The sequence below is a fragment of the Arxiozyma heterogenica genome, assembly GCF_036370985.1.
Source record: "Arxiozyma heterogenica strain weizmannii chromosome Unknown scaffold_16, whole genome shotgun sequence".
Taxonomy (NCBI): Eukaryota; Fungi; Ascomycota; class Saccharomycetes; order Saccharomycetales; family Saccharomycetaceae; genus Arxiozyma; species Arxiozyma heterogenica.
Window position 1 is genome coordinate 28,669 of NW_027042669.1, and position 13,148 is coordinate 41,816.

The 13,148-nt window shown below is 28.7% G+C and overlaps 4 protein-coding genes across 4 annotated transcripts; all 4 read right to left on the reverse strand.

The window, feature by feature from the left end:
* Positions 1 to 4,799: 4,799 nt before the first annotated feature.
* On the reverse strand, positions 4,800 to 6,176 carry PWA37_001159 (uncharacterized protein; the record flags this gene model as incomplete). Its single annotated transcript, XM_064857802.1, has 1 exon — positions 4,800 to 6,176. The coding sequence occupies one exon, from the start codon at positions 6,174 to 6,176 to the stop codon at positions 4,800 to 4,802; it is 1,377 nt and encodes a 458-aa protein (XP_064715162.1).
* A 1,552-nt stretch (positions 6,177 to 7,728) lies between these two features.
* On the reverse strand, positions 7,729 to 9,039 carry PWA37_001160 (uncharacterized protein; the record flags this gene model as incomplete). Its single annotated transcript, XM_064857803.1, has 1 exon — positions 7,729 to 9,039. One exon carries the CDS (start codon positions 9,037 to 9,039, stop codon positions 7,729 to 7,731), a length of 1,311 nt encoding a protein of 436 aa, XP_064715163.1.
* Positions 9,040 to 9,086: 47 nt separating this feature from the next.
* PWA37_001161 (uncharacterized protein) lies at positions 9,087 to 11,675 on the reverse strand (the record flags this gene model as incomplete). The annotated part of the gene is made up of 1 exon (XM_064857804.1): positions 9,087 to 11,675. One exon carries the CDS (start codon positions 11,673 to 11,675, stop codon positions 9,087 to 9,089), a length of 2,589 nt encoding a protein of 862 aa, XP_064715164.1.
* A 746-nt stretch (positions 11,676 to 12,421) lies between these two features.
* Positions 12,422 to 12,937, reverse strand: PWA37_001162 (uncharacterized protein; the record flags this gene model as incomplete). Its single annotated transcript, XM_064857805.1, has 1 exon — positions 12,422 to 12,937. The coding sequence occupies one exon, from the start codon at positions 12,935 to 12,937 to the stop codon at positions 12,422 to 12,424; it is 516 nt and encodes a 171-aa protein (XP_064715165.1).
* Between the last annotated feature and the right edge of the window lie 211 nt (positions 12,938 to 13,148).

Sequence of the window (13,148 nt, forward strand, 5' to 3'; positions counted from 1 at the left end):
AATAACATTGTATGTTATAGATGTAAAAGAGCAATAAAATTTACTAAATGATATTACCATCTTAGAGATAGAAATGTGGGTGTAAATATAAGATGTGATAGAGCAACCATTAATGGATCACATTAATTCAGTGTATTATGTTTGTGTTGTTTACATTGTTTCTACATCCTACACATGAAAAGAGAACGGTCAAAATTCATTGACTTATTTATCACAAAATAAATAACTCTATCGTTTTTTATTTTATTCATTCGAAAATTGTGATTCACTCATATTTTGTAATTTAAAGAAAGAGATAGTGATATATATGTTTCAGAAACTTTTTAGAAAGAGCTCATTGTTTTGCTTACCTTGGTATAGTGGGTGGATTAAGAATAAATTGTTCATATAATCATTTGACATGGAAAATAGTCTTTACTCTACTCATGGGAAAAGATATCTTAGACGGTTTCCAGAGAACTATGAGAAATATTCTGTGCCTAATAATACAAAATTATTTTCCAGAAAACAAGATCGATTCAAAAATAATCTACATGTTCTATATGCAGTGAAAGCCACAAATTTGAAAAATCTGCTTACGTTTTTCATTTCAAAGAAGACTTTGATAAATAGATTTATGTTAAACACTATACCATCTTTCTACTGTTTATGATCAAGCATTTATCCTATGAAAATATTTAAAATGATATTTAATTTAAATAATCTTAATTGTTTATGGAAGTATAATTTTGTAGATTTAACATTTGAAATTAGAGTTTCAGGGATGCTAATATGGTATCTCCTAGAACTATAGTAGACTTAAAGTCTAACGTTGTTATGTTTTAAGTATTTAGTAAATTGGATTTCTCGTTTATTGAAAACCCATGCAAATAGTATATATTGTATTTATTATTAAATACATATTGATCTTTCACAACTTTACTTCTTTCAAAAAAATTACCAACGATCTACCAAAATCAGTTTTTAACAAAAAAGATCTTGTGAACATACGATATATTATCTAATTATATTATATTGGACCCAACTATATCATAATCTAATATTGATAGTCAGTCATATCATCTATCGCAATAGATCAAAGACCTTTTTAAGTGAGCTTTGATATAAAATTTCCTACGTGGGTTATTTAATAATCAATTTCTAATATTCTGAAAGAAAAAATAAAAAGGAAGAAGAAACTCTCGATATTCTTGGAACTCGTGCAACTATTGGGAAGTTGGAAATATACGTTACCAGAAGGTACTGAAACGACAAGTATGTTTCAGTTTATAAAAATATAGGCTTTTTTTTTTGCAGGAATTCACTTCTATGTATATCAAGAAAAATCATCAGTGAAATAATTTATTGAGATAGAAAACAAAATCAATCCATTTATAGGAGGCATTACAGTGATAAAATGTGTTTACAGTTATTTCCTATCTTTGTAAATTAAGAGAATTAATAAGATAAATTGGACAATAATAGTAATTATTAGATGTTCAATATTACCAAGGAGTGTAGCAACCATATCTATATCAGCATTATTATTTTAATTGATATATATATTTATATATATAAAGAAGGTCTTTTGTTTGTTTGACTTGTACAGGTGCTTGCAAATTAATTTTATAAAACATTCAAGAAAATTTAGAAATAATGGGTATTTATTTGTATATGTTACCTTTATATATATCAAAATAAAAAGAACAAAGCCTTTCATCTATACTCAATAAAAATAATTGATGCAAATTAAATACACACCACAAATGTTAGGTAAAAAGATACTTCAATATGTTATTTAGATAAAATTTCAAAAAAAAAAGATAATGTATCTTTCTACAAAAGAGCCATGGAATTTTATCTGTAAAATTGTAGAATATTGTTTAATTATTCTTACTTACACACCTTAAGTATTAGAGAAACTGAATATTAAAACAATATATACTGGTGAAGAACTATCAGCTGTTATTATTTTATTTTGTTTTGAGCCTTGCTGGGTTGGCATAATAATGATATAAATGATATTTTTTAAGGTTTTGTCATTCCATTATATTCATACGAATAGAGTTTATAATAGTTAGTTATCAATCTATATCTGTATCAATTTTTTTTTCTTCACAAGTTGACTAGCCAACTCTTTGCTAATGTATGTGTTTCCTACTTAATATGGTTGATATAATAGAAAATATTTTAATAATTATAATAAAAGTTAAGTATGATACAGGAAATAATGGAATTATAAAGAAAGCTACCATTAGTAATAATGTGTGTTGATTGTTTTTGTAAAAAAAAATTAGTTCCACATACTTCTTGATGCAAAGTTCTTTTATATTATCTATCTAATATAATAATGTTAATTGCCCCAGATACATTCTAGTTCATCATTAAAGATACGGCATTCAGTAGATCTTTATGGTTTGTCTTGTAGCTAGTGCAGGTAAACTCAACAGTTACAACTGAATTAAAAACAACATTATTTTTTTTATCAAATATGCAGCTCAGCATGCCATTTTAACCCAGATAGGAGGCTTTCTGACAAATTATACAAATATTATCTGTACAGGTAAAGTGATATAATAGTATCATTAAAATACAGGCCCTTTTAAAGTTATTTCATTGTTTGTTGTAGTACAATATTTGAAAGTTAGTAAGGAAGAAAGTATGGTAATAATTGATGACCTTATCCCTATTATTCTCCTGTTACAAAATTAATGATTAAGTGGTTATTTTCTTTAGTTAAAAACAGTAGACAAAAATCAAAGTATTTAACTTAGAAGGGACATTATTAGACAAAACTGGGCTGTTTTTTTCGAGTGAGTTTCTCTTGACGCATAACAATGTGTCTGTGGTTTGGTATTTTGTACTTCATGAGGCATAAGACTGTGCACAGCTCCTGGGTCTATGTTTATGGCATATACTTTGAAGTAGTTCTTAGTTAACAAATTTTTTCTTTTTGCTTTGAGAAAAATAAACAGGAGTAATTTTCGAGCTTAAATCTTAGCCCAGCAGGTAACTTGATGATTTCATTAGCAATAAAATATATGCAAAGATCAATTGTTATTTTAGTAGTAGAGATTATAAATAGAGGATCCATTATTAGTGTTTCAAACCTATTTATATATACTCAAGATGAATATGAGTCTGCAGACAGGACCAGGAAAAGACAGAAAAAACCTTAGGAGCATAAGTGATTATATAGAAAAGTAAAAAAAATCTAATGACCATTTAACAGAAATAATAAGCTATACCATTGAAGTCTAGTTGCAAGCGAAATTCTCCTCATTAGGTTGTTTAAAATGTGTATTCAAATAGTATGAGATTATGTATTGCTGCAAAGAACATAAAAAGATTTGTGATTTGTTTGAAAAAAAAATTGCCTCAAATTAGATAGTATTTGAACTAATATCGCAAGTTTTTTGATTAACCGACTACCTGTGTTGTCAATTTTTTTCTTATCATACGCCATGTTGATTGTCTTTACTATAGTTTCCTGAACTTTTTTTTAGCATTTCTAGAGATAAACTGTACTGTGTGGTTCTTTTAAGTTATGCAATATATAATGTAGGATACAGATACAGAAAGGATATGAAGCAATACCTATCAAATAATAGTGTCAAAATGTCCTAAGTTTTCTAAGGGGATGAAAAATACTCGCTATGATTGGAAGTTGCATAGGATAGAATTACTGACATTGCACAGATTTTTTTTACAAGTTTAAGAATATCTGAAAATAATTTACTCATGTATCTAACTGTTTGCTTGAAAAACATATGTAGCATTATCATGAAAATATTCGAAGAATGATGATAGTAACTGCTCTAGATTTTACACTACCCTTTTCTTTTTGCAAATTTATTCTTAGAAAATAAATCTCTATTATTTTTTTCTTATTTTTTTTGTATTAATACAGTGTATGTTACTTATCCTTCTATATTTCATCACTTTGATGACAAACGTTATAAGGTAAATTTACATATGTATCCACTTTTTTTCTATATGTAATGAACAGTTACTTGGAAATATTTGTTAGATCTTCCATCATGTATGTCTTATATATATATATAATAATAATAATAATAAGAAGAAGAAGAAGAACAGAAATGATATGATGTTTTGGATTATAATATCCTGGAACATTTTAATTTATTTTTTATTCTATAAACACCAATATTATTTCTAACTGTTGGGAAGTAGCACCTGTTTGCATTTGATATCTAAGCTACATTTTCAACTATAATTATTACATAAAAGTAAAATAAAGTTCTTTCCTTTTTATTACATGTACAATACAGAAATAATAATATTCAAAATGTTCATAGAGTATAGAAAAGCAGCATGTAGAAATAGTTTAGTTTCATATTATTTAAAAATTAAATAATCCTTTTCTACAAACAACAAAAAATATAACCAAATAACTGTACCAATATTAAGTGATATGAAAACATTAAATACCCAGCATTCTACCATTTTCTCTCTGCCAAAATCTTATGACTCTATTTATTTTATCCTAAAGCACTTTACTTTAGTAAGCATTATTCAGGAGTTATAAAACTGATTGTTTTCGTGATTTGTAACAATTTTCTTTGTACTATTTCTGAACGTTTAAATTATACATTTGAGTAAATAAGTAAATATAACGTCGCAGACGTTGGAATTGAATGTTTTAGAATAAAATAAATGAGCTAATTAGGGTTTAAAAAGTATGACAATGTAACTGTGCTTAATCTCCCACTTGGTTTTGTAATTTGAGAAAATACACTGATTGTTCGTTGTGTAACAGTACCTTGTTGATTACTTATAATACGTGTAGTAGATAAACTTTATATAGTATTACCACCAGTTTCTCTGGATGATAACTCGATTTTCACAGTACTTAAAGTATTCTTCTTAGAGGTTATCATATTTTTACTTGATCCAATACTTCTACCCAAACCATCTGATATAATGCTCTCAGACGATACCATTGCTACAGCAGATACTGATGAATCCCAATATAAATGTCTTATACTTATCGATACAATTCTTGGGATCTCAACAATCACAACGTCAATTGGAGTGCTGTTATCATTGGAGTCAGTAGTGTAGGAGGTGGATGTTGAAACAGCAACCCTTGAGCTAACTGTAGCTTTAGTATATAAAGTGACAGTTTTTGGTGGAGGTGTCTCGACAACAATAACGTCGACTGGACTACGATGGCCATTAGAGTTAATGATATATGATGTGATAGTGGAAATGGTAGTGCTTGGTATGGGAGTTTCGATAACCATAACATTAACTGGACTGCGACGACTCCTGGAGTCAGTGGCATAGGAAGTATATGTGGAGATGGTGGTAGTTGAGTGTACTGAACCTCTAGTATATGAGGTTATAGTGCTCGGTTTGGGGGCAAGATCAGCTTCATAGTATTCAACAATAACCTTTTGATTATAACGATTATATCTTGATGTGTATGTTTTTGTTCTAGTGGTTGTAGTTGCAGTTAAACGCGACAATGTAGTTCTTCTTGTTGTGGTGGTGGTTGTGTATATTGTAAGCCCAGTGAATGAAAAAGATATAGATGAAAAATCATTGGGGTTATTATCAGAAATACTGTAAACATTTTGGTCTATAGTGCTATCTACGGTACCGTTTGGCAAATTTATTAAAATGTCTAATATTCCCCTTACATAGTAATTAATATATGCAACTCTAAAAGGATAAAAGTAGCCTTCTTTCGGATATATTTCACGTGAAGTTTGACCCATATTAGATACTACACTACCAGAATTAGTAACTTGAAAATTGCCAATACCAAAATCTTCATCTTGACTACCACAATCAAAAGCAAGACCGGTACCCATGAAAACTGAAATAAAACCAGCAGAATTAGTAGTTACAGTATAAATACCTGTCATTGGAGCTCTGTAATAGTCTGTAATTTCCATTAGGAAGGTAGTAATTGGAATATCTGTGAATCCATAAGGAGGATTATTCAACCTTGGGCCTGCATCCCATTTTATATTTGTGATATCAGTAACGGTATTTTTATATGTTGGATCACCACCTAGAAGGTAGTCATAAAATCTAACAGTAGCTCTACTGATACCATTTCCTGGAACTGCACATGCAACTGGTACAAAGGCTGTGTTACCTGAAGCAGCTGCAACAAAATTCAGATATATTCGAAAGTCTAAAATTATGGGAAAAAAGGTTCTCATAATGCAATATCATATTGTATTATGAAGGTTGAAAAGATGTGACTATATCAAAAAGAAAAAAATAACTAAGCTCAAAAAAAACTCTAGGACACCTCTTAACCTTTAAATGAAAACTATTTTTTTATGTTTGGATTAACATATGGATGTATTATAGGCTGCTCAGTGAACTATTTTTACCTTACTCAATATATGTACTACACATTTCGAAGAAAAGTTAACTTTAACAAAACACCTCAAATGAGATCTAGGATCACATTCACAAATTGCTTGCTTAGAGACGATACTATTTTATATCTAAACAACCATATCTAAAGTTTTTAGTTCATAATATGGTAGGAACTGTTGAAATTATTTTTCTATTTGTGGACTTTTCATTCATTGATAGAAATTTTTAAAGATTATAATAATCTGACCAATCAAAATTGTCGATGAAGAAAAACGATTTAAATCATAATAGAAGTATTTGTATTATTCTGTACCATGTAAGACATATGGTATCATATATCATTAAGCTCTTTTGATGGGCTAAAAGAATCTATGCTTTCTTCTATTGAAGAAATAGAAGTTTCTTCTTACTCGAGCAAGATGATCTACAAAAATTTTCCTCTGTTCTTTAACGCAATTTTCCCATTATCTAATCTTCGAGAAAAGGAGGTTGGAAAAAAGTAGAAGTTGCCTAAAAAATATTGGTGAAAAAAAAACAATTCATAAATTCACAAAACAAGAGAAAAGAGCGCACAACTAACACTAACACACAAATGGCCGAGCAAGAAACAATTACTTTGACTTTTCTCAATAGCTATTGTTATTTGGAGTTTAGGACTTGTGAAGAACATACTTTTATGGGCCATTCACTTTCCTGAGTTTTATAAACAATTTAGACTAAATGAATGGTATCACGACAACCCAAATATGAAGTTTATGTTTTTTCTTTATGTCTAGTTGATGTTGGGCATTTACCAAGTGAGTGAAAATGATAGGACATTGTAATAACATTTAAGCGTAACTATTTTATTGTTTAGGTCTTTAATAAAATATTAGTAAAGATTGGTGTTTGATCACAAGAGGACAATTGGTGACAGTATTACACTTGTTTTTTTTATATATTTTATAGCACCTATGCAACTTTTTTATGGATTATCTTTTTTTTTTGTAACAATCTATTAGATAGTGTTGAGGTTTGTACACGAAGAATCTGTTGGAAGTTGGAGACTTCAGCATCCATGGTAATGGTATCCATCACTAAGTTATAGATGCTTGTTCTATTTTATACTAAATACATGTACATATTTATTATATAGTGTATTCAGTATACATTCTTTTATTTACTTCAAGTTTTCTTTTAAAGTTTTTCATTCCTTTTCAAATCTCTGAAAAATACTGTTGGTGAAAAATAAAATGTCTTCCTGATATTATGTACATCCGTACACCACATAATATATAGAAAAACTAATTAAAAATAATTCTTATGAAAATGACAGTAATAAACTCTCATTTTCCAACATGCCCCTTTAATTGGTTTTTCTTATAACTTCCTCCTGTTCACTATAACTTAATGATTTCCATTACCAGCATTCCAGAGGACAGTGATTGGAAGCAACTCTTTGGGTGTTAATTCATGTTGTACAATCATTCTTAATTTATTTATATCTTTATTAGTAGTGGATTTTGTTAATGGATCTGCAGGATTTTCTTTTCCACTGATTTTTCTTAGACTTAAGTCTGAATCTAATATTCTTTCTTTTAATCTTTCAATTCTAAGTCCCAAAAATTTGGTTCTTGCTTTAAAATAATCTTGTTTCAACCAGTCCAATGCTGGTTTGGAATCAGTAATTACACATATTCTTATGTTTTTAAAATCCATCATCTTTTCTAATTTCAATTTTAATAGCAATGCAATTTTCTCAGCCTGATTTATGGCATCTAATTCAGCTTCTGCTGATGATGTACATAAAATTGATGATTTTTTTGAAAATCCATGGAAAAAATTGTTTCCTAACCATATTAATGCACCACATCTTGATTTAAGATCAAATTCAGATGCTAGCGAAGCATCTGAAATCACCGTGATGTTTGATATATTTTCTACTTCTTCTCTTTTAAAAACAGTCTTTGTATCTTGTGTTTTATAAACATATTTTAGTATTTGTTCGGTTAACTCAATTACCTTTTTATGAGGATATAAAACTAATCGAGCCATTTTACTTACTGCACATTCTATATCAATTCTTCCTCTAGACCTAATATAATTTAATTTACCGATTAACTCTTGTAAATATCTTACTTTCTTCTTGTATTCCTCTTTAGTCATAATTAATTTATCTTGTTTTGGATTTATTTTAAACTTATCAATATCTGGAATCATTTCTTCTTTTAATTTATCATTTAATATCATTGGATATTCCTTTTCTAATCTCTTTATATAGCTAGTCATGCTTAATGCTATCTCCCCTTTTTCATAATCATAATTCAAATCCATTCCCAAAATATCTGTATTAAGCATATTATTTTTCATTCCACCAACTATTTTTATTGAGAATTGTTTTTCCAATGTATTTATAAATTCATCTAATTCTTGATCTGTTCTAGCAGCAATTATACAATCATCAACATATGCTGCTATCATTAAATTACCATCCTTTGAAACGAATAATCCAGGTGAGTAAATATTATCATATAGACCCATACCATTCATAGACTCTTTTAAGATTTCATTCCATCTTTTAGGGCTTTGTTTTAGCCCATACAATGCCTTTCTTAATGGAGTAACCTTTCTTGCATTTTTTGGATGTTGCATATACAACTCTTCATTTAAAGTTGCATATAAAAATGCATGGTTGATATCTAAAGTCTTTAATTTCATCTTCTTATTGTTAGCAATAACCAATAGAATTCGCAATGAATCAAGACTTAAAATGGATGTTTCAATATCATTATAACTACTGCTTGTTTGTTGATCGCCTCTACAATCAATTCTGGCTTTATAAGTTCCATCTCTCTTAATCGGATAAAAAAAGAATTTGTACCTACGATTTTATCCTTTGGTATTCTACTTTTATCTATGGTAATATTCAAATCAATTACTTTCATACTAACTAGATTTTTTAATTCTTTATTGTATGCTTCAATGAATTTAATCTTTTCTTCTAAATTTTGATTCTCAATTATAGCTTGTTTATAAAATAATGCTCTAATCTTTCTTTCTGGAACACTTTCCCCCCGTGATTCAGGTGTGAATTCTTCCCATTTTTCTGTAGGAGTAATATAACGAATCATCTTTTTCTTCTTAAAAATCTTCTTAGGGTGTAAGTCTTTATTCTTTTCATCAATATTAGTTAAATTAATCTTGGGGATATTATCAAAATTGGTTTCTTCGAAGTTGTTTTCTAATAATCTTTTCTTTAATTCTTTAATTTTAGGTTTCCTTAAGGAAGTAAAGTTTTTTTTTGTCCAGTCTGTAGTATTGGTTGATTTAGTTAAATTATCTTCCTCTTTTGGTAATGTAGATACTAGTGAAACAGATTCTTTAGCATCATAATACTTTTCTTGTTCTTCGTCAATCTTAGCAACACTAATATCATTACTTTCCAGTGCCTTTTCTCTTTCTAGAACTTGTTGTAAACTGTTATTTTCATTGTTCTTTTCCTTTTCCTTTTTGTGTTCAGTTTCTATCTTCCGTTTTATAAAATTTTTAACATTGTCATTAATTTCTTGATGTAATTTATTATTAGTTGATCTCAATGATTTTGATGATTTCTTTAAATTATGTCCTATCTGACCTGTTATGTTTGTATCCATTGTTGTTATTTCTTCATGTTTCAAAATATTTTCTGCGCCTTCATTATTGCTTAATTCTATTTCTGATACTTTCCGTTGTTCAACATTATCTTTTTCTTTTTGTGTGTCTTCTTGTTCTATATTAAGAGTATCAGGTTCCTGTAGTGTTATATTGAGGTCATTCTCTAAGACTAGTTGTTTATCAGTTTCTAATTTCTTTTCTGTTGTATGTGTTTCGTTAAGTTTCTCCAAGGCATATGCTTTACTATGTTTAAATGAGTCTTCAATAATGTTTGTTTTAATTTCTTCCTGTTCAATCTTATTTTTCAATATATCCTTCCATTTACTTACCAATGAGTCTTGCATGAAACTAGCTTGATCATTTTCTTGAGATTTATATGTGCTGTTTAATTCCGGATATTGTTCGACACCAGTATTTTTATTATTATCATTATAATTAGTTTCTGGTTCATATTTGTTCACATTCAGTTCATCTTGTTCATCCTGTTCTGTGTCTACAGTATTTTGAGAAGTAATCAGCTCTTCTCCTAATGACTCTCTTGATTCCGTTTCCTCGCTGATATGTTCTTCTTCAACTTCAAAATCGTCAAACAATTCATCTAATTTAATATTTTCTATGCTTCTAGGTTCAATAATTGGCGTTACATCGTTAATTTCTTCTTGGATGTCATTTAGTAAATGTTCTTTAACTCTTATTTCATCTTCGTGTAAAACATCTACCAGATTATCATGTTCATTTTCAAAATCTGATGGTAACAATGTTACTATTTCATTCTCGTCATAATCAATGTCATTTATATCTCCAATTTTGTTTTTGACCTCATGTAAAAATGTACCAATAATATCATATCCTTTCTTCTCATTTAAACTGTGATTTATTGTATAATCTGGTAATATATAATTTGTGGTACTTATCACTCTTTTTTCTTTTGGTACATAAAAATAATATCCAAAACCTTTTGGATCCTTGGATAGTGTTATAGCCCTTTTTCCTGGTGCTTCTGTTTTTCTGCTTCTGTAATCCCATATCATAGCTGGGGCACCAAATGGTATGAATGATCTTAATTTAATTTTCACTTTATGTTTTGATATTTTCATTAATGGTGATTCTCCAACATTTTTGTTATATACGCAGTTTCTCACATTCACTGAAGCTTTAGCTGCATATGTCCAAAACCTTAAGGGAAGTCTTGATTGTAGCAATAATGTTCTTGTGTCCTCAATAATTGTTCTTATACCTCTTTCAGCTCTTCCATTAGCTTGGTGATCTTCAGTAGAAGTATATATAATATTAATACCGTTTTCGTGAGCTAATTCTTCAACTACGTGATTGTCAAACTCTTTACCCCTATCCATGATTAACTCTTTAACTTTTACATCGAATTGTTTTTCAATCCAATTTATATTGTATCCAATTTGTTCTCCTATTTCATTTTTATTTTTCTTGATATGGGTTGTTGCAATAATAAATCTCGATACACTATCCACCATTATGAGTAAATATCTTTCTTTAACATGCTCAACAGGACCAAATATATCCAAGCTCCAAGAAGCACCTGGTTCCTTTTGTGAAGTGTAGTGATTCATAGAACCAGTGTAATGAAAGTGTTGATGTAATTTACCTGAAGCGCATATCTCACACCAAATATTTTTAGAATTTTTTTTATCATTTATCATTTTCACATCATCAAAATTGTTCATTTCTATTGATTTTATGATTCCACTGGCTGAAAAATGATTTAAACGTAAGTGAGCTTCTAAAAGTGTAATATTAGGTTTTATCGCTAATGGATTAATAAGTTTAACTGCTCTAATTATCTTATCAGTCTTCTTGACAGCTATAATTTTATCTGTATCGACCCATATGGTGTTTCCTAATTTTAAGGTTTTCGTATCAAACTCATTTTCTTTGTTCACTAGCGATTCATATCCTTTGTCTAAAGTAATTCCAGTTTCTTGATATAGCTTATTTGCAGATAAAATTGTTGCATCTTGTTTTGGAGAATAGTATGCTATAACACCAATCACTTTATTTCCACCTACTTTGATTGGTAATATCCCCTCTCCAAGTATTTCTATTGGGTTTTTATCATCCCCTACACCCTAATGTTCTGGTCCTTTTATTAATGGTAAAAAGTTTAATAACCAGTCTTTATTGTGCACCAGATGTATATCAGCAGCTATATTAATAACTCCTTTGTCATTAGTTTTATTTTTTGAGTATGTTTTTCTTATCTTTTTATTGTTTTGTAAGGTTGATTCTTTTGTTTGTATTTTATTATTAACATTTGGTATAGTAGCAGTTTCTTGTACTTTGGAGTTGTTTACAATGTTATTATTGTTGTAATGACTAATAATTTTTTTTTTGTATTTTTTGATTTTGTAATTTTTTTTCTTGTTTTTTATTAAGTATTTTGTCTTGGTGAAAATTAATTTTTTTAACTTTATTATACAATTTTTCTGACTCTTGTCCAATTAATTTGTGGTTTTGTTGTACTAGGCTTAAGTCTATATTTATTGGGACAATTTTTTGGATGATGAAAGTTTGATCTATAAAAGTCGCAAAATTTTAGTCTTTCTTCAATACTTCCCCTTTTTATCTTTATATTTTTAATTGTGTTTATTATTGCATCTACATATTCATTTGGGTCCATCAAATAAGAGGGTTTGATGTTATTGTACATCATATATTCAAACAATAAGTGCCTTAAGTTATCTTCTATGGTGTTTTCAATTTTTTTGTTAATAAATGAGTATGTTATTTTTTCTGGATCAGTATCGCGAAAGCTCCAAACTTCCAACAATTGCATTTTTTGGATTGTTCTCTTGTATTTGTATTTATCAGTACAAAACTGGTCAATTTTAATGCGTTTCCAAATATTATCCTTTACCTTCCTTTGATACATATCCAGGAATTGTTCTTTAATTATATTATACATTTCAATCACATTATTGGAGTACATGTCAAAGTTTTAGATACTCTTGTCTACTGTGTTTTTTAAAATTCTTTTGATTATAGCATTTTCAATGTTAGAAATTTTGTCTTCAATTTTTAGTTTGGTGATATCATCCGTGTTCCATTCTTCCAAAAAACCTTTCAATTCATTTGCCCATTCAGCAAAGTCTTCCATTTTCAATAGTTTTGGAACATTATTTTCATTGACTTCAAAATAA